The 18,204-nt window shown below is 35.2% G+C and overlaps 2 protein-coding genes and 1 long non-coding RNA gene across 3 annotated transcripts; 2 read left to right on the top strand and 1 right to left on the bottom strand.

Annotated features, from left to right (window-relative positions):
• Window positions 1-6,175: 6,175 nt before the first annotated feature.
• LOC149583104 (uncharacterized) lies at window positions 6,176-6,888 on the top strand. The gene is made up of 3 exons (XM_089864001.1): window positions 6,176-6,388; window positions 6,459-6,647; window positions 6,712-6,888. Exons 1-3 carry the CDS (start codon window positions 6,176-6,178, stop codon window positions 6,886-6,888), a joined length of 579 nt encoding a protein of 192 aa, XP_089720127.1.
• A 432-nt stretch (window positions 6,889-7,320) lies between these two features.
• Window positions 7,321-7,718, top strand: LOC149583105 (uncharacterized). The gene is made up of 2 exons (XR_016380425.1): window positions 7,321-7,421; window positions 7,486-7,718. It is a non-coding gene; the product is annotated as an uncharacterized LOC149583105 (long non-coding RNA).
• A 2,342-nt stretch (window positions 7,719-10,060) lies between these two features.
• Window positions 10,061-11,048, bottom strand: LOC149583106 (uncharacterized). Its single transcript, XM_089864008.1, has 3 exons — window positions 10,872-11,048; window positions 10,413-10,717; window positions 10,061-10,276 (listed from the first exon to the last, which is right to left on the bottom strand). Exons 1-3 carry the CDS (start codon window positions 11,004-11,006, stop codon window positions 10,069-10,071), a joined length of 648 nt encoding a protein of 215 aa, XP_089720134.1. The 5' UTR covers window positions 11,007-11,048; the 3' UTR covers window positions 10,061-10,068.
• Between the last annotated feature and the right edge of the window lie 7,156 nt (window positions 11,049-18,204).

Below are 18,204 nucleotides of genomic sequence, written 5' to 3' on the forward strand. Positions count from 1 at the left end.
TGAAGATAATCGGAGTGAATTTCTTCCGAAATGTAGAGTCCTCCCATGCTTGAGATTATTTCTTTCGTCTCATCATCTCCCGTCAGTACTTCTCCAAATACCCAAGTGAGGTGAGTTTTGCTGATAATTAGAACCGATTCGCCAGACAGGACATCCATGTATCCGTCTATATCTAACAGATCCACAAGAGTACAGAAATTGTTCTTTGTCAGACTTTTGAACCACTTATTGACACCTTCATCCTCAGTAGCCTGAAAATGATTAGTTTTGAATTATTTGATCCAACTACTTTGCAAGAAACACGAATGAGTGGAAACAGCAAAGGGGTTAACTTTAATATTATGAATGTAGTTCAAATTGGAGTCATTTTCAATCTTTAATGAAGATAATCTTTTCAAAATCTTAAGATATTCGTGGGCAGAGCCTCCTTCAAGAATTTTGGGTTTTAATTTGGACGCCATTACGTCTTCCAATGAGTTGAGGGTGTCGTATGTCTCTGTTGTAAACTCAGATCTCAAGAAACATCCCAAAAAGAATAAAATGATCGTAACGCTAATCAACCAAACTGAAGAAATCAGTCGAACGGTTACTTCCTGTGATATATTATTAATCGCTGCGAAAAATCAATTAGTTACGAGTGATTGTGTATATTTCATGGTATTAAGATGCTGCTCACGTTCAGCGCATAGCAATGACGTGTTGTTCCACATGTTATTCAACATAAGATTTAAAAGCTTCTTGATAATTCGCCTCGGAGACAATATGTGGAATCGACGCCTGAGACCCCAATGAAGTGTCACAATTGCCGAGACTAAAATTACTGACGTGATCAATAACGTTACGACCTATTTGAATATTTTCAATACTGTTTTAGGGTACACAACCGGAATTTTGTGGTTATAACTGTTCGTAGCATTAATAAATTAGGATATAATTCTTCACCTGCAAATTAATGGCTAAAAATGAGAGAGTAGTTGAGACTATATTTTTTGGTGGACCAGTTACGATGACGGTGCTACTGGTAACAAAGGGCGAGGAAGGTGTAAATACACCTTTCAGTTTTTCAAAGAATGAACTTTGAACAGGATAAGCTATGACGTGTTTATCCTTTAAAATAATGATTAAATTAAAATTTCTTATTTCACAAAATTTTAAAGGTATGAATAAATACATAGAAATCCATTGGTGAATCGAATATTTTGACAAGGTCCATGTAATCTATTTTATGGTCTTCGTAATTAATTCTTCGAGAGAAAATATATATTGTTAAAGTAACTGTCCTATGAAAGAGACAATATTTTGTTAAATTCCTACTTGACATTGCAGGCACGTTCTAAATACTCCTTGCTGTATCTGTATTTTAAAGCCTGATTGCTCATGCCCCATGACTCCTGCAACAAGGGTTTAAAACTTGTGCAATTTTATAAAGAAACAGCGAAAGATTGGTGAACATATTACAGCAATTGTCCCATAATTGGTAGGGAATGGTTCAGAGTATCTGAAATGTATGAAATAATTTGTTGAGTTCTACTTATATATTAGTTGGATTAATACACCATATTTTTATGATTTATCGATGTAAAAAGGCACCTTTAAAACGTACCGGTATTTGAAGAAACTGGACGGCCTATACTCAATTTTAATCTGATTCATTGCTAATTTCTTCAGTTGGTCTTCGTTAGCGGAAAGTTGGTGCGAATGCTTTGATAAAGATACTGAGCGTTCTTTTTTGGTTTGAATAACAAGAATAATGAGTCGTTTTATATTTCATCGCGTGCTTAACTTAATTTGGTAGATGGTTAAATATGTATAAAAATGGTATAGTAGATTAAGTTAAAAAGTAAGTGTTCCTGCTGTTTTGCTTTTACTAAATTAACTGTTAAATGGATTTTTCGTATCCTAAAAGAGAATAACAAACTTAGATATGCATGGAAACGACTCTATTTCGAGTCCCGGTATGGTACTTGCGGAAAGTCAATAGTCGCCTACTCACTCCTAATAACGTTTAATCACGATAATGTGAAAAATAAGCTATAGAAATAAATCGTAAACATTTATTTATTAATATCCATAAAATGATATATCCTATAGTTTCTACTTCTGCAAGCTATTAAATTTACTTTTATTATTTACAGAGCCATAATTAGTTCAAATCGATAAAAACAAAACTACTCCAATCTAAACTAAGTTATATACACTGCAAGTTTGTTCTTCTAAAAGCTATTAAATTTACTTTTAATTTTGAAATACTTTAACACTGATCAAGCCAATTAAGTTTCGTTCAAACGGATAAAAACAAAACTAAACTAAGCTTTATACACTACAGTGTTAAGGCAACCGGAATTTCCCAGGTTTACCATAAATTTCGCGAATATTTTGCATAATATATACATGCCAACGGCAAAGTGACACGACGTTGTTCATAAGACCTTTTTTTTGCTTTTTGACCCTAAAAACAATGAAATATGTAAATAAAAAAAATAAAATGTAAGAACCGAATTAAAAAAAATCGAGTTTTTCCATCGACATATTTGTGCAGCATTTTTAGAATATTTTTTCGAGTGCAGTGAATATTGCTGATAAAACAGCTAGAATAAGTAGGATATAGAATGGTGGTGTCATTTGAGATATGTTCAGTTCGGAGACGCTTTCTTGTGGTTTCGTCCAAGTTACGTATTCAAGGGGATGAATGAAACCAAAGTCCAGATAAGCGTATGGCTTGTGTTCAAAATACGGATAAACGCTAAAATTTAAAAAAATAATTTAAGTAGAACGAAATGAAATCAGTAATAGCATCAGTTCGCAAGATATGTCCCATAAGATTTTCACTGGTTACTAAGGGCATGAAGAGATGTAGATCAAACGTCATAGATACTCTTAAACCGACGCCTGGTCAGGCGCTTTAAAGGCTTAGTAAAGACTATAAAGGAAGGTGAACTACAAAACCTCTTGTAGTCAACTAGCTCTCAGAAAGTCTCTAGCCTTAAGAATTGTATGAAGTGTCATAATTATGGATCATGTCTTTTAAACTTATGGTATTATGAAAAATTTTAATTATTTTAAAAAACGGCTGGTAGGCTTTTGTCTAAGGGTTGTGTTCATACCTTATTTGACCCATTTCCCCGATTTCTGGGCTTTTCCTTCTGTACGACGCGTTATAAACGAAGTGCAGATATTCGGAGTGAATTTCATCCGAAATGTGGAATCCACCCATGCTTGCCATTATTTCTTTCGATTCCTCATCTCCCGTCAGCACTTCTCCGATTACCCAAGTCAGGTAGGTTTTGCTGATGATTAGAACCGATTCCCCAGACAGGACATCCATGTATCCGTCTAAATCTAATAGTTCCATAAGAGAACAGAATTTGGCCTGTGTAAGACTGTTCAACCACTTATTGACACCTTCATCGCCAGTAGCCTGAAAATGATTGGTTTTGAATTATATGATGCAAACTAACTTTGCAAGAAGGAGTGGAAACAGCAAAGGGTTTAACTTCAATATTATCTATATAGTTCAAGTTGGAGCCATTTTCAATCTTTCAACAAGACAAGCTTACCAAAATCTTAAGATATACGTGGACCGCGCTTCCCGCGATTATTTTGGGTTTTAATTTGGACGCCATGACGTCTTCCAATGAGTTCAGGGTGTCGTATGTCTCTGTGGTAAACTCGGTTTTTAAGAAACATCCCAAAAAGAAGAAGATGATCGTGACTCTCAACAGCCAAACCGATGAAATCAGCCGAACAGTTACTTCCTGTGATATATTATTAATCGCTGCGAAAAAGGAATCAGTTTACGAGTGATTGTGTATATTTATAGGTATTAGGATGCGGCTCACGTTCAGCGCACAGCAAAGACGTGTTCTTCCAAATGTTATTCAACATTAGATTCACAAGCTTCTTGACAATTTGCTTGGGAGACCGTATCTGGAATCGACGCCTTAGAATCCAGTGAAATGTCAGGATTGCCGAGATTAAAATTACTGACGTGGTGAATAACGTAACAAGCTTTTTGAAAAATTTCAATGCAGTTTTAGTGCACAATCGAAGTTTTTGGTTATAACCTTTAATCAATTAGTAAACAAATCTTCACCTGCGAATTAATGGCCAAAAACGACATTGTAGTTGAGACTATTTTTTTCGGTGGACCACTCACAATGACGGTGTTACTGGTATCGAACGGCGAAGAAGGTATAAATACATCTTTCACTTTTTCAAAGAATGAAAGTTGAAGGGGAACTGATATGACGTGTTTGTCCTTTTAAAAAATGCTATCATTAAAATTTATTATTTCACTAAATTGTAAAGTTGTACATTATACATCAAAATCTCTTGGTGAATCATGTATTTTGACAATTTGCGTGTAATCTATTTTATGGTCTTCGTAATTAACTCTTGGGGAAAGAAATATATTGAAAATTTCACTGTACGATTTATGAATTCCCTGGTAAAGATGTATTTCATAGCCTGATTCTTCATTCCCCATGTCTCCTGCAATAAAGGTTTAAAAATTATGCAGTTTCGCTAAAGAAAAAGCGAAAAAATGTATGAAAATATTACAGCAATGGTCCCATAATTGAGTGTGTATGGTTGAGCAAATCTGAAATGTATGAAAAAATTTGTTCTTTTTACGTAGTAGTTGAATTAAAAACCCATGATTTTATGATTTATCGAAGTCCTCCAACACGAGCGCAAAAGAACTGCTTGCCCTCACCAAAAACATAAAAATCAGGCTGCAGATAAGGGACATTGTTGATGAAGCGTTTTGCAGGTTCTGCCGGGAGAAAGATTAAACCACCTCCCCTGTCCTCCATAGCTGTGAGCACCCTGCGACTATGGGGTTTTAGCATTTTGATATGCACTCAATGGAACCTCAAATGTTCTCTATAGTCTCGGCAAAGCCCTTCAACACTTTACCTACAGAGAAGGCGCTGCCTACCACTATATTTGCCCTTCAGGGTGTAAAATTCAGTTCGCATTGTGGTAACAGCGTTATTTGACCCCAATTCATACCCTATCATATTTGATCAAGTGTGATAACACATTTTTTATTTCTGTATTTATAATTTCAAATTGTATTTATTTTTGGTGTGTGTGTGCTGTTGTTCTTCACACGAGGGAAATTTTACATACATACATAAGCCCATGGAGCCCTCACGACCCTATACCTCATGTTTCTCTTAAGTAAAGAAATTTATAAACAAAGTAGTTTTGTAATATAAATATAAATTTTAAAGTTCATTATTAATTCTCCCTAAAAAACACCTTGCAGCCCTTAATTAGATATAAGAGTTAATAGTTGGGATGTATGTACACCAGCATGAAATTAGATGACCTATTCTCAATACAGTCTTACAAAATTAACTTTCATAGACAACAGCCTTACAGGTCAGGTTCGGAATGCGTTCGTGATGAAATTGACTGTTTTATCTTCCGTTAATTAGGGGTATTAAGTTGACAATGTCCTATAAAAAACAGCTTTTTGATAAAGGTTTTTTTGAAGAAACTAGACGCCCTATATTCAAATTTCATCAAATTCATAGCTAATTTCTTAAATTGGTCTTCGTTAGCGGACAGTTGGCGCGAATACTTTGCTAAAGATACTGAGCGTTCCCTTTGGTTTGAATAATGAGTAGTCTAATATTTCAACGCGTGCTCTATTTTATTCGTAAGGCAATTAAGCATTTATAGATTTGAATAGTAGATTAAGTTCAATAATAAAAGTCCCCGCTGCTGTGCTTTTATAAAGTTAACTGTTATATGGGTCATTTGTATATTAAAAAGAAATAACAAACTTAGATATGCATGGAAATTATTATATTTCGAGTCCTGGGGCCCTATTCTACTACGATCGTTCACGTACCGATTTCAAATATACCGCTTGTGTTACTGTCGCTCTCTTAACTATCCTCTTAAAAAGTGCTTCTGAAAGGGTCGCTCTGAGACATCGGTAAGTCGTTGAGCGGTACGTACTTTTAACGACTGTCGTTAGAGGGTCTCTCTAGCTACACGTGTTTCCGACTTAGCGGCCCACTCAACGCGCATTTTTTTGTTTACATTTTTTTTGCCATCGTCTGCTACATAGAGCACCAAAGTCTTTGTTATCAAAAAGTCGAAGCTTCGGTTATCATTGTAATTGAAAGGTATTGCTTATATTGTATGAATTACTATTATTATGTGCGATCAAACAAGAAAGCGTGCGGCTAAAATATCTGACAGACAGCGGGAACTAAAGCTCGAATTTATGGAAACTAATCCTCAAATGATAAGCAATAAATTTACTCCCACTTTTACCAAAAAAACATGTGACACTCTGTGGGAAAAGCTAACTCTCAAGCTAAATTCTGATGGATTAGGAGCAACTAAAGACACCAAGAAATGGAAGAAGGTAAAACGATGAATCTATTTAATCTAATACTATTGTATGAATTTGTTTTTGAAATTAATTTCCTTAAAAGTCATTTACGGATTGGAAATTGGATACAAAAACTAAAGCCGGAAATTTAAAGAAACCTAAAACTGGTGGAGGAGGGCGTCCTTCAACTGAGCTAACTGAGCTAGAGCTAAGGTTGTTAGCATTAGTGGGTTCAATTTGCGTTGAGGGTAATCCGAATGTCCCAGAGGCTGGTTTTAGGGATTTCCAAATGGTATGTTTTTATGAATATTATCATTGTTTTGAAACGATTTTTAACCTGATATCTAATATTTAAGGATGAAGATCCAAATGGACTTCAAGCTGTAGTTGACAGTGATAATCAAGGAATAGGTGGCAATGAAAGGGCCAAAACTTCAAGCGCTACTTTGGATGAAAACTTAATCCTAACCCATTGTGATACGTCGATTGACAACCCACTTACTTTTATGGTTGTTGCCGATAAGCCTGAGTAATAGTTCAGGAACTGAAAAACTGAATAGTGGTGAGTTTTGTCCTAGTGTAAATTATGTAACTTTTATTATAATCAATGTTCAAGTAAGACATATTTGAGTAAAAGTATACCTTTAAACATTGAATTTTAAGTATTATCTAAAACTTTCGTAGAGGTAAATATGTAAATAACCGATTTAAATAATGGTCTAATCAAAAACGGATTTATGGGATAAGAACGTCGGATCGTAGCTTTAGCCTCTAGTACCATCCTCCCATACTTTATTGAGAAACTTCGTCTGCTTATATTTTGACTCCACCCACAAATTCTATCTCTAGAATACAGAATTTGTGGGTGGAGTCAAAATATAAGCAGACGAAGTTTCTCAATAAAGTATGCGAGGATGGGGAGTGAATTCGCTAACTCCGACGTTCTTATCCCATAAATCCGTTTTTGGTTTAATTGAGAATATTAAATTAGATTCAACTTCGCAACAGCCAAGTACCTCTGGAGAATGTGATAAATTACCGTCCAATAAAACACCTAACAGAAAAAGTATTAACATAAAATCATTCTATGATATGTTTTAATGTAGTTTAATGCTACAATTTAATTCTAGGAAAACATATGGATGCTACAAGGTTTGAAACCGCTTCTACGGAATTGATCCAAACCGAGCGTGATAAAAATGATATTTTAAAAGGAATTCAAGTGTCATTAGAAAAACATGCTGTGGCACAAGAAGCTATAGCTAGTGCCGAGGCTTCAAAAGCTGTTTCAATCGGAGTGATAGCTAATGCAATATGTGATTATGTAAAGAATTTCAAAAAGTAAATCCTAAGGTCAATTCTTGAGTTCCTTGTAATACATTTTTCATCGCACCTTTTATGAACTCAATATATTAAGAATAAAAGTTTTCTTTAAATATGCAAGTTTTGATGGTGTTTATTTAATAAAGTGAATACAGACATTTTGAACAATATGAAGACATTCTTTTAAGCATATAAATTAACAATACTAAATGAAGCCATTTCCTCTGGAAACGTCTTTACCTTCTAAATCGCCTTACAATTTGTTCCCTGACTCTTTCACCAGCTCTTAGAAAGTTGTCATTCCTTTGGGGCACATAAGGTGGTACATCTACGTGTTGTCTAGCCCTCCTTCGATCTCTAATTACTTCATCATCACCTTCGTCGTCACTGTCTGAGAATTCGTCATCGGCTGGTACATGAGTTGCATCTCTTCGAAGGTTATGCAGTACGCAACAAGCGTATATAATTCTTCCCGCAGCTGTCGGATCGTAGTGCAGTGTTCTGTGTCCAAGGAGACAGCGGAAAACCTGCTTTAAAATACCTATTGTACATTCAACAATTTGCCTGGTTTTCGTAAAGGCGGTGGTGTATTTTTCTTCGGCGGATCCAGCAGGCGCATCCAAAATGGGAGTCATTAGCCATGGTCTTAGCGGATAGCCACTATCGCCAATTAACCATGAATGCTTCCCTTCCCTTATATATGCCCTTTCTAGGTAAGCGGAAACTTGTGACATTCTAAATATGTGCGAGTCATGAGCAGAACCTGGGAACTTTGCATTCATGTTCAGAATACGGTAAGTGTGATCACAAATGATTTGAGCATTTATGGAGTAAAATCCTTTCCGTTTCACATATTGCTGTTCCCTAAATTGCTCATTTTGTTGTGATGGTGCAACAATTGCTATATGTGTGCCATCAATAGCTCCAATCACACCGGGTATTTCTCCTATTTTGCAAAATCCAGTTTTTATCTGTAATTCCTCTTCTTCGTTTGAAGGAAACTTTATGTGATCCGCCATACATAGTTCTATAATAGCTAGACTAACCTTCGAGACGCATCGGCTTACCGAAGGTTGACTAACAGTCAAGAATAAATCTTGACCAACTGATAATTGGTAACATCCAACAGCAAAAAATCTAATTGCTACAAGAACCTTTCATTAAAAAAAAATAAGTTTAGGTCGTTTATAATTATCCTGAATTAAAGATATGAAATACCTTCACATCCACGGGTAAAGCTAAAGCGTGATTGCCTTCCAGTCTATGTCTGAGAGTATCACACAGTGCGTTGATTGAGTCCTCGTTTAACCTGAATAATCTCTTGAATTTATAGTCCGACAACATTTCAAACGCAGCACATCTCTCTCGCATAACTCTTTGTCTTCGTAAGTCCCTTTGCGGTTGATTATTTTCCATTTCATATAAGTGCCATAATATCTCTAATTCGTGAAGCATGAGCGCCATTTTCGATCGTTGGTACCTCTGAACTACAGGGTGAAGCTGTAGTTATGATAACGACTCTTTCAAGCGATCTTTAGAGTCACCGATCAGTTCAGAATACCGAAATTTTGTCATAGCGACAATTTTATAGCGCACCGACCGGAAACTGTCGGTATGGATCTCACCGATCGGAGTAGTGGTATGGTAAGTTCGGAAAGTCAATAATCGCCTATTAAATTCTAATAACGTTAAATCACGACACTGTGAAAATGAACTATAGAAAAAGACGTAAATATATTATTACTAATATCCATAAAAGGATATATACTTTAGTTTCTACTTCTGAAAGTTATTAAATTTACTTTTATTATTTACAGAGCCATAATTAGTTCAAATCGATAAAAAAAAACTAGGTTTTATACACTGCAGTGTTAATGCAAAGTTTTGGATTAAAATTTTGTTAATTTGCCTGCTTTTAAATAAATTTCCGTGAATATATTGCATAATATATACATGCCAACGGCAAAATGACACGACGTTGACCATAACACATTTTTTCTGCTTTTTGGCCCACTATTTTAGTAGATGCCAACATGTACCCCTACATCCATAAACTATGGCTATAGGATATAGGCAAAAATAATATTAATTAAGTATTAATTAAATGTAATGGCGTTATTCCGTAAAAACGTTTATACAATCCTGGCAGCCAATTTTTAAAGATGGTCGCGGATTAAAAAAACTATTTCTAATTATAAGAAACGTGATTTCAGTTGAAAGAGAATCGATTCTGAATTATGAACTTTGGACAGGACATTTTTCAACTTACTTTTGATAGTGAACTAAAAGCATGACTATAATTCTAATGATTCAAGAAGCTTAAACTAAATTAAAATGTGGGAATCAAATAGAAAGAATTCCAAGAAAAGTTTTTCCATCGGCATATTCGTTCAGAAATTATAGAATATTATTTCAAGTGTCGCGAATATTGCTGATACAACAGATAGCCCAAGTAGAAGAAAGAATGGTGGTGTCAATTGAGAAATGCTCATTTCGGATACGCTTTCTTGTGGTTTCATCCAAGTGACGTATTCAAGGGGATGAATGAAACCAAAGTCCAGATATACTAGTGGTTTGTTTTCAAAAAACGGTAAAACGCTGAAATTAAAATAATAGTAATAGGAATAATTAGCAGAACGAAATTGTAGAAGTATTAGGAAAGATGGTAATTATGTTGAGAACGGGTACTAATGTAACTACTTGTGTGAACGATATTCCCTAATTGTACTCGTACCTTATTTGACCAATTTCACGGATTTCCGGGCTTTTAGTAAAGAATGACGTGTTGTAAATGAAGTGCAGATAATCGGTGTGAATTTCGTCCGAAATGTAGAGCCCACCCAGTCTTGCTATTATTTCTTTCGATTCATCATCTCCCGTAAGAACTTCTCCTATCAACCAAGTCAGATAGGTTTTGCTGATGATTAGAACAGATTCACCAGACAGGATATCCATGTATCCTTCTAAATCTAATAGATCCATAAGGGTGCAGAAATTCAGATTTTTCATCCACTTATTGACAACTTCGTCGCCGGTAGCCTGAAAAAAATCGGTTTTCATTATTTGATGCAAACTTTGTAAGATATTGGCATATATGGAGTGGAAACAACAAAAGGTTAATAATGTATCTTTTATATTATCAATAGAGTTGTAGTTGGAGCCATTTTTCAATGTTTAATCAAAACAATCTTACCAAAATCTTAAGGTATTCATGGACGATGCTTCCCTCGATTATTTTGGGTTTTAATTTGGACGCCATCACGTCTTCCAATGAGTTGAGAGTGTCGTATGTCTCTGTGGTAAACTCGGTTTTTAAGAAACAACCCATAAAGAATAAAATGATCGTAACGCTAATCAACCAAACTGAAGAAATCAGTCGAACAGTTACTTCCTGCGAAATACTTGGAATCGCTGCGAAAAATCAGTAAGTTACGATTGATTTTCTTATATTTTTTGGTATAAAGATTTCGCTCACGTTCAGCGCACAGCAAAGACGTGTTGTTCCAAATGTTATTCAACATTAAATTCACAAAATTCTTGATAATTTGCTTCGGAAACAATATCTGAAATCGACGCCTGAGAATCCAATGAAATGTCAGGATTGCCGAAATTAAAATTACTGACATGGTCATTAACGTAAAAACCTATTTGATAATTATCAATACAGTTTAAGTTCACGACCGAATATTTGCGCTTATAAGTTTAATTAGCATTAATCAAATTGGATTAATAAAGTCTTCACCTGCGAGTCTATGGCTAAAAACGAGAGACTAGTTGAGACTATCTTTTTAGGTGGACCAGTTACAATAACGGTGCTACTAAACTCAAAGGATGCGGAAGGTGTGTAAAGACCTATTACTTTTTCGAAGAATGAAAGTTGAATTGGAAACATCAGGTTGTGTTTATCCTATTATGTGAAAATTCATACAATGTAAAATTGTAATTTCATTATTGTATAGTTGAGTAATATACGTTGAAGGATCTTGGTGAATCGTGTATTTTGACACTGTCAAAGTAACTTATTTTGTGGTCTTCAAAATTAATTCTGCGTAAAAAAAAAAGAAATTACGAATAAAATCCCTAAGACGTACGTTAGCCTGTTTTCATTCGAAACGTTTTTGTACTACTTTCGGGTGATGTGGAAAATTAAAATTTGGCACTGGGTTTCTTGCAAACCCGACAATGATGCAAGAAATAATTAAACCCCCAAAATGGTTCCCCCTAATTGACTTTGGCCTATATGAATTAGCCTACATTCTTTAACATCCACTTTTAAAACTTCTAAACGTTTCCCTCCCCGTTTTGAATCTTGTCGCAACCTTATCTCCCGTGCTTCCTTGCTAGAGTCAGGGTTAAACACAAGCTAATTAACAACTAATTTCTATTTAGTGCCGTGGAAATAGAAATGTCCATATATTTTTGAAGATAAAATACTGCGGTTATTAAATTCTCACTTGATATTTGTAGAGCGTTCAATATACTCCCTGCTATAGATGTACTTTAAAACTTGATTCTCCATTTCCCATGTTTCCTGTAATGTGTTATATTAATACTTTATCTGTTTTGTTTCAGAAAAAGCGAACAAATATATATAAACATATTACTTCAATTGTCGCGTAGTTTCCTGGATATGGTTGAACGTATCTGAAATGCATGAAATAATTTAAAAGACTTTGCTTGTGCTTTCGCTGCTAGGTGAACTATTACAGTGACAATCGCTGATATTAGAAATCGCGGTTCTTACGCGTGATCAGAGTATAGGAAATACCTTGAAAAAATTACCAATTTTCAAATACCCTATTTTCAACGCTTTAAATTGCCGCGGTAAAAAAACCGTAAATTACCGCAGCAAATCACCGTAAATTATTGAACGGCGAAAAGATCTTTAAACCAAAGTTTTGATATAATTTTGGGTTTACTGAATAGTTTTTCTATGATAGTAGAACGTCTCCACTTATTGAAAATTTCACAATATTTTTGTTTTATATAAAAGTATGTTCAATTATGGATTTGAGGGTATATCAAAATTTTGGGAAATTTAACTGTAATTTACCGGTAAATTTTTTAAACTTTTTAGTATCTAGGGCTAAAAATCATTTAAACATACCGGAATTTGAAGCAACTGGACTCCAAATAAACAAATTTGTCCATAGCCATTGATATTGTATTCAGTATGTAATCGTAAGGAGGAGGTGTATTCGCTCACTGGTTATCGTTTACAGATAATAAGAGCTAATTATTTCATAAAGATACTGAGTGTTCTCTGTGGTTCAAATGACTAGAATGAAGAGTTTTTCTATATTTCAACACTTTCTCTAGTCAACTCGTTGCTTTATTTCATCACGCTAACTGGTGGCTTAATTAAAACGTTAATAGAATTGAATTCCTCAATAATGTATGAAATGGAAAAACTGAAGTCTTATGCTATGAGAAAATGACGATTGGGGACAAGAGTGGATATTAATTTCCAGTCTCGCCATGTAGCCCATAGAAAACGCCATTAAATTTTTCAAACAAAAATCAATGAAACATAATTTGCCTTAGCACGCACTACTGCGTGTTATTTAACTTATTTCTATTCTGAAACACTCGACCACTAATCCATTTTACCAACGAATCGTTATTTCTTTGCAGGGTTCGTCTAAAAGTTTCGAAAGACTATTCCCCCCTACCATTCCTCAAATTCCCCTGTCTTTTCTAGGTTTATCACAGACAATGATCCTCCAATTCTACCGAATTTTCCAGGATTTTCCTTGACAATGATCTTCAAATTTTCCTGTCTTTCACTCGACAATGATCCTCATAATTTCCCTATCTTTTCCCTTACAATGATCCTCAAAATTACCTGTCTTTCCCTTGATAATGATCCTCACAATTCCCTGTCTTTTCCCTTAAAATGATCCTCAAATTTCCCTGACCATTTCGCAATAACTTGCAGATTATAAACTAATTATTAAACTGAAAAACATACAAACTTAAATAGTTTAAAAACTTATATCTCAATATTGCTATTCCATATTTAATAAAAACATTTCCCTATCGTTTCCTCGAAAATAAATGAATAAATAAGTTTGGCATGATCTTTTCAGTCTATTTTCAAGTTCTAATACTTTTTTCAGGTTATCCATAATGTGTAGGAACTCTGTACTGTTTTATTTGCCAACACAAACTTCGGCTATCTTATAAATGTTACGCATGTATCATAAGTTCATAAGATAAGTTTCACACAGGTTAATGAGAGCTAGTCATGAAGGGATGTAGGTGAAACGTCTTAGATTCTCGTAAAGCGACGCCTGGTGAGGCGCTGTCAAAGTCTTATTACAGACTAAATGGGAAGATGGACTGTAAAACCGAGAATAGTCAATTCTCGCTTGTCGTGCTCGAACTAGCTCTCAGTATATCTCTAACTTTACGAAGTATAGGAAGTTTGATACTTATGCAACATATCTTATAAACATATGACGCATATATAATGGTAATTGCATGATTATTGCCATTATGTAGGAACTCGCGAACCATTCACAGCATCATGGGAAATAAAAGTGGGAGGAGCCAGAAAAGTATAACTATTCGGTCACGTTTTTTTTCGCTTTGAAAATGCACGTGAGTTTAGCGTTCGACTTTTCTCGGCGAAAGAGATAGGCACGAAAATGAAGGGGGAAATTGGGGTCTTCCATTAAAACATGACAATTTGCGTGTAATCTATTTTATGGTCTTTGTAATTAACTCTTGGGGAAAGAAATATATTGTAAATTTCACTGTCTAATGAAAGAGACTAGAATTGTTAAATATCTACATGACATTGAAGGTACGATTTATGAACTCCCTGGTAAAAATGTATTTCATAGCCCGATTCTTCATTCCCCATGTCTCCTGCAATAAGGGTTTAAAACTTATGCAGTTTTGCTAAAGAAAAAGCGAAAAAATGTATGAACATATTACAGCAATTGTCCCATAATTGAGTGGGTATGGTTGAGGAAATCTGAAATGTATGAAAAAATTCGTTCTTTTTACGTAGTAGTTGAATTAAAAACCCATGATTTTATGATTTGTCGATGTAAAGAGGCATCGAAGTCCTCCAACACGAGCGCAAAAGAACTGCTTGCCCTCACCAAAAAACATAAAAATAAGGCTGGAGATAAGGGACATTGTTGATGAAGCGTTTTGCAGGTTCTGCCGGGAGAAAGATTAAACCTCCTCCCCTGTCCTCTGCGACTATGGGGTTTGAGCATTTTTATATGCACTCCATGGAACCTCAAAAGTTCTCTATACTCTCGGCAAAGCCCTTCAACACTTTACCTACAGAGAAGGCGCTGCCTACCACTATAGTTGCCCTTCAGGGTGTAAAATTCAGTTCGCATTTTGGTAACAGCGTTATTTGACCTCAATTCATACCCTATAATATTTGATCAAGTGTGATAACATTTTTTTTATTTCTGTATATGTAATTTCAAATTGTATTTATTTTTAGTGTGTGTGTGCTGTTGTCCTTTACACGAGGGAAGTTATACATACATAAGCCCATGGGGCCCTGACGATCCTATACCTCATATTTCTCATAAGTAAACAAATTTATAAATAAAGTAGTTTTGTAATATAAATATAAATTTTAAAGTTCATTATTAATTCTCCCTAAAAAAACACCTTGCAGCCCTTAATTAGATATAAGAGTTAATAGTTGGGATGTATGTACACCAGCATGAAATTAGATGACCTATTCTCAATACAGTCTTACAAAATTAACTATCATAGACTACAGGTCAGGTTCGGAATGCGTTCGTGATGAAATTGACTGTTTTATCTTCCGTTAATTAGGGGTATTAAGTTGACAATGTCCTATAAAAAACAGCTTTTTGATAAAGGTTTTTTTCTTCTAAACCACATATCGGTTTTGTTGAATACCACAGGGGGGTTAGTCTCCCAATTGTTAGCCACGGCAACACAAATCTGTCAAAGAATCAGTGGTGAAGTGTACTATTGAGGTAGAGAATCTATATTCAAAATAAACTATTTCTTTGAAAATGTGAAAACCAACGAGTGAGGGCTATGGCTATATCACTATGTTGTGAAAATGTTTTAGATAATTGTAGGCACATGCAGCCCATATGGTAAATTTAAGAATTTTTGCCTACAGGAGTGAGAAACGTAATTCTACACATCATTGCAATTGTTCAAAAAATTATATTTCAAATTAAAAAAAATGGAAGAAATTTTTTAATCAATCGGCTGGATTTTGATTCCGCGAAGTATTTTACAAAGCGAAAAAGTTTAGTAACATCCGAACTAGCACACTCGTACATGTAGTTCTTTTCCGAAGCATCCGATAAACGTTATTTCGAGAAAGACATTCCATAGCATACGAAACAGTTTCTAATGATACTATGGAGCTCTACTGAAATATTTCGAACTTATATTGCTAAAAAAAGCCGTGACCAAAGTTGGGTAAAACTTGCGCGCTTTACTGTTAAAAATCTTCCTCGGTCCCCAGAGAGCTATATAGCTCCAAAGAACGTTTGGGCATTACAAAGGAAAAGCCCATTATGTGACTAGGGGTAAGCAAATTTTCCGGTGTTTATACGTTCTTAAAACTCCCCTGAAGTGAAATTCATCTCTATACTCCCGAGCACAGAAAAATTATAAAACTCCTTCACATCACGCGGTTTCACTTCTGTTAAAAATCTACCATCCAAAAATATCCAGTTTGAAGAAGCAGTAAAATCGATTTAGTAAATTTTAAGAATGTATCTATAGTCAGCTATCGTTTGGTGAAGGAACTAAGACTTGTGAGATAATTCACACTGCCATATTGGTGGGTTCAATGCGGGAGGAAAACTGAAACCCACCAATATGGCTGCCAAAACCGTGGTAAGATTTCGGAGGGTGTAACGTACTATTCGGCCAACTGAAATCTCTCTATAACAAGGACTGCGCCAAGCTCGGGACCATAGCGGTATTTCAATTTTTTTTGGTCATTACTTCGAAAGAGCTTCCCCAAAATTTCTGGGGTTCCCGCTACGAACAATTGTTGATATCCATTAGCGCCCGTGCCTTATAACTTTCAACCCCTCTGGCGGTACGGGTACTGTTTTGACCCATTATTGTCACCCTCCTTTTTTGCCTCCACAACTTTTCCCCGTAAGAAGAGGATCTTTTGTAATGAACGTAGACTATAGTGAGCTATAGCTCGAGAGAAAAACCATGTGACGTGACGTCATTACTGGGGTTTTAAATTGCATTGCCAAAGCTCACGACTTCCAATATGGTTGCCAGAAGAAAGGTAAGAGATAAGAGGGTGTGACGTTACGACAATATTCCTAGTAGCACTCTACTGGTTTTCCGTACTTAGACCTTCGACGCGGATAAATTTTCCACTGACTTCGTTGTTCTTCGCGAAGTGGTGTTACAAACGTAGGACTGCTGAACAGATTACAATTAAAATGTGAAATGAAAGTATGTTTATTGCTCGCGCTTCTGTACCGTACTTTCGGAAATGTCGGGCTCCGAAGTTTGGGCGAAAATGGGGGGAAAAACTTTTAACGTAACTACCGTTTCTCGCTTTTCTGTACCGGGAGAACCCCTAACCCTCGATTTTCTGTACCAGTAGAACCGAATTTTTGAGACAACTCGCTTCTCTATTGTTATTCGGTTGCGAGTCATTTTCTGTACCAGGAGAACCCTCTAGCAGAAAATCCGGCCTTTAAGCTCGAGCATAGGCAAACAAAAAACGCGCTCTATTTAGCTGTAAAACAGCGTAAGACGAACAGTACGTTTCTCTATGAGATTAGCCAGGATAAAACCACAGATGTCCAACAGAATAAAAGGTCGTAAGTTTAAGTATGTGCTTAAAAGTACAAAAAGTAATACTTAATATTAATTGGTTACAATAAAACTTCGAAAGGCACCAAAAAAGTGTTATACCTTTTTAAATGGTCGAGAATGTTTCGCTATCCCCGAAAACATTTCCCATGTTATTCCTATGGGAAAGGTTACCCTTTTTTGCCAAAATGACTGAATAATTTTATGGAAATGAAAACCACCCATAGCAACTTTATTTTCTACAAGAAAAACAATTGGAAGGATCTCTTTGAAATTTTAACCAGATATTAAAGGCCCGGAGTTTAATTCAGTGGATTTTTTTTAAACGGTAACCATAATACGAAAAACGTTACACCCAATCAAAAAAACACCCCTGTACATTAAAAGGAGTATGAAGTCTTATCTAAGAGATCTACCGCTCTCTCAGAATGCAATTGTTTTGTCAAATTACCAAACATTTTGTATAGGCTAACGTTGAACGAATCTAAGTATGCTTTAAATTTATTGTTTAAAATTTAAGTTAATATAACTGAATAAAATAAGTAATTCATTTTTGAAGGCATCATTTCTCTCATGTTTGAAACAATATTATACTAGCAGTAAAAACTTGTGTTTGTTAGAATAAAATTTTCAGATGCAACTTTCAATAAAAACTACTCAAGGTAAGATTTGTCTCATACGCATTTCTATAATTTTGATATGTTTTCGAT

This window comes from Phalangium opilio, unplaced genomic scaffold, assembly GCF_054372755.1.
Source record: "Phalangium opilio isolate 3A_F unplaced genomic scaffold, DU_Popi_V2 ptg001421l_1, whole genome shotgun sequence".
NCBI lineage: Eukaryota > Metazoa > Arthropoda > Arachnida > Opiliones > Phalangiidae > Phalangium > Phalangium opilio.

Excerpts from the sequence above, each read along its gene's own strand:
- LOC149583104 (XM_089864001.1), top strand. The coding sequence starts at position 6,176 with ATGTGCGATCAAACAAGAAAGCGTGCGGCTAAAATATCTGACAGACAG. Across the intron at positions 6,389-6,458 it reads ACACCAAGAAATGGAAGAAG|TCATTTACGGATTGGAAATT; the intron begins GTAAAACGATGA and ends TTTCCTTAAAAG. Across the intron at positions 6,648-6,711 it reads GTTTTAGGGATTTCCAAATG|GATGAAGATCCAAATGGACT; the intron begins GTATGTTTTTAT and ends CTAATATTTAAG.
- LOC149583106 (XM_089864008.1), bottom strand. The coding sequence starts at position 11,006 with ATGGGTTGTTTCTTAAAAACCGAGTTTACCACAGAGACATACGACACT. Across the intron at positions 10,718-10,871 it reads ATGAATACCTTAAGATTTTG|GCTACCGGCGACGAAGTTGT; the intron begins GTAAGATTGTTT and ends GATTTTTTTCAG. Across the intron at positions 10,277-10,412 it reads CGTGAAATTGGTCAAATAAG|CGTTTTACCGTTTTTTGAAA; the intron begins GTACGAGTACAA and ends TTTTAATTTCAG.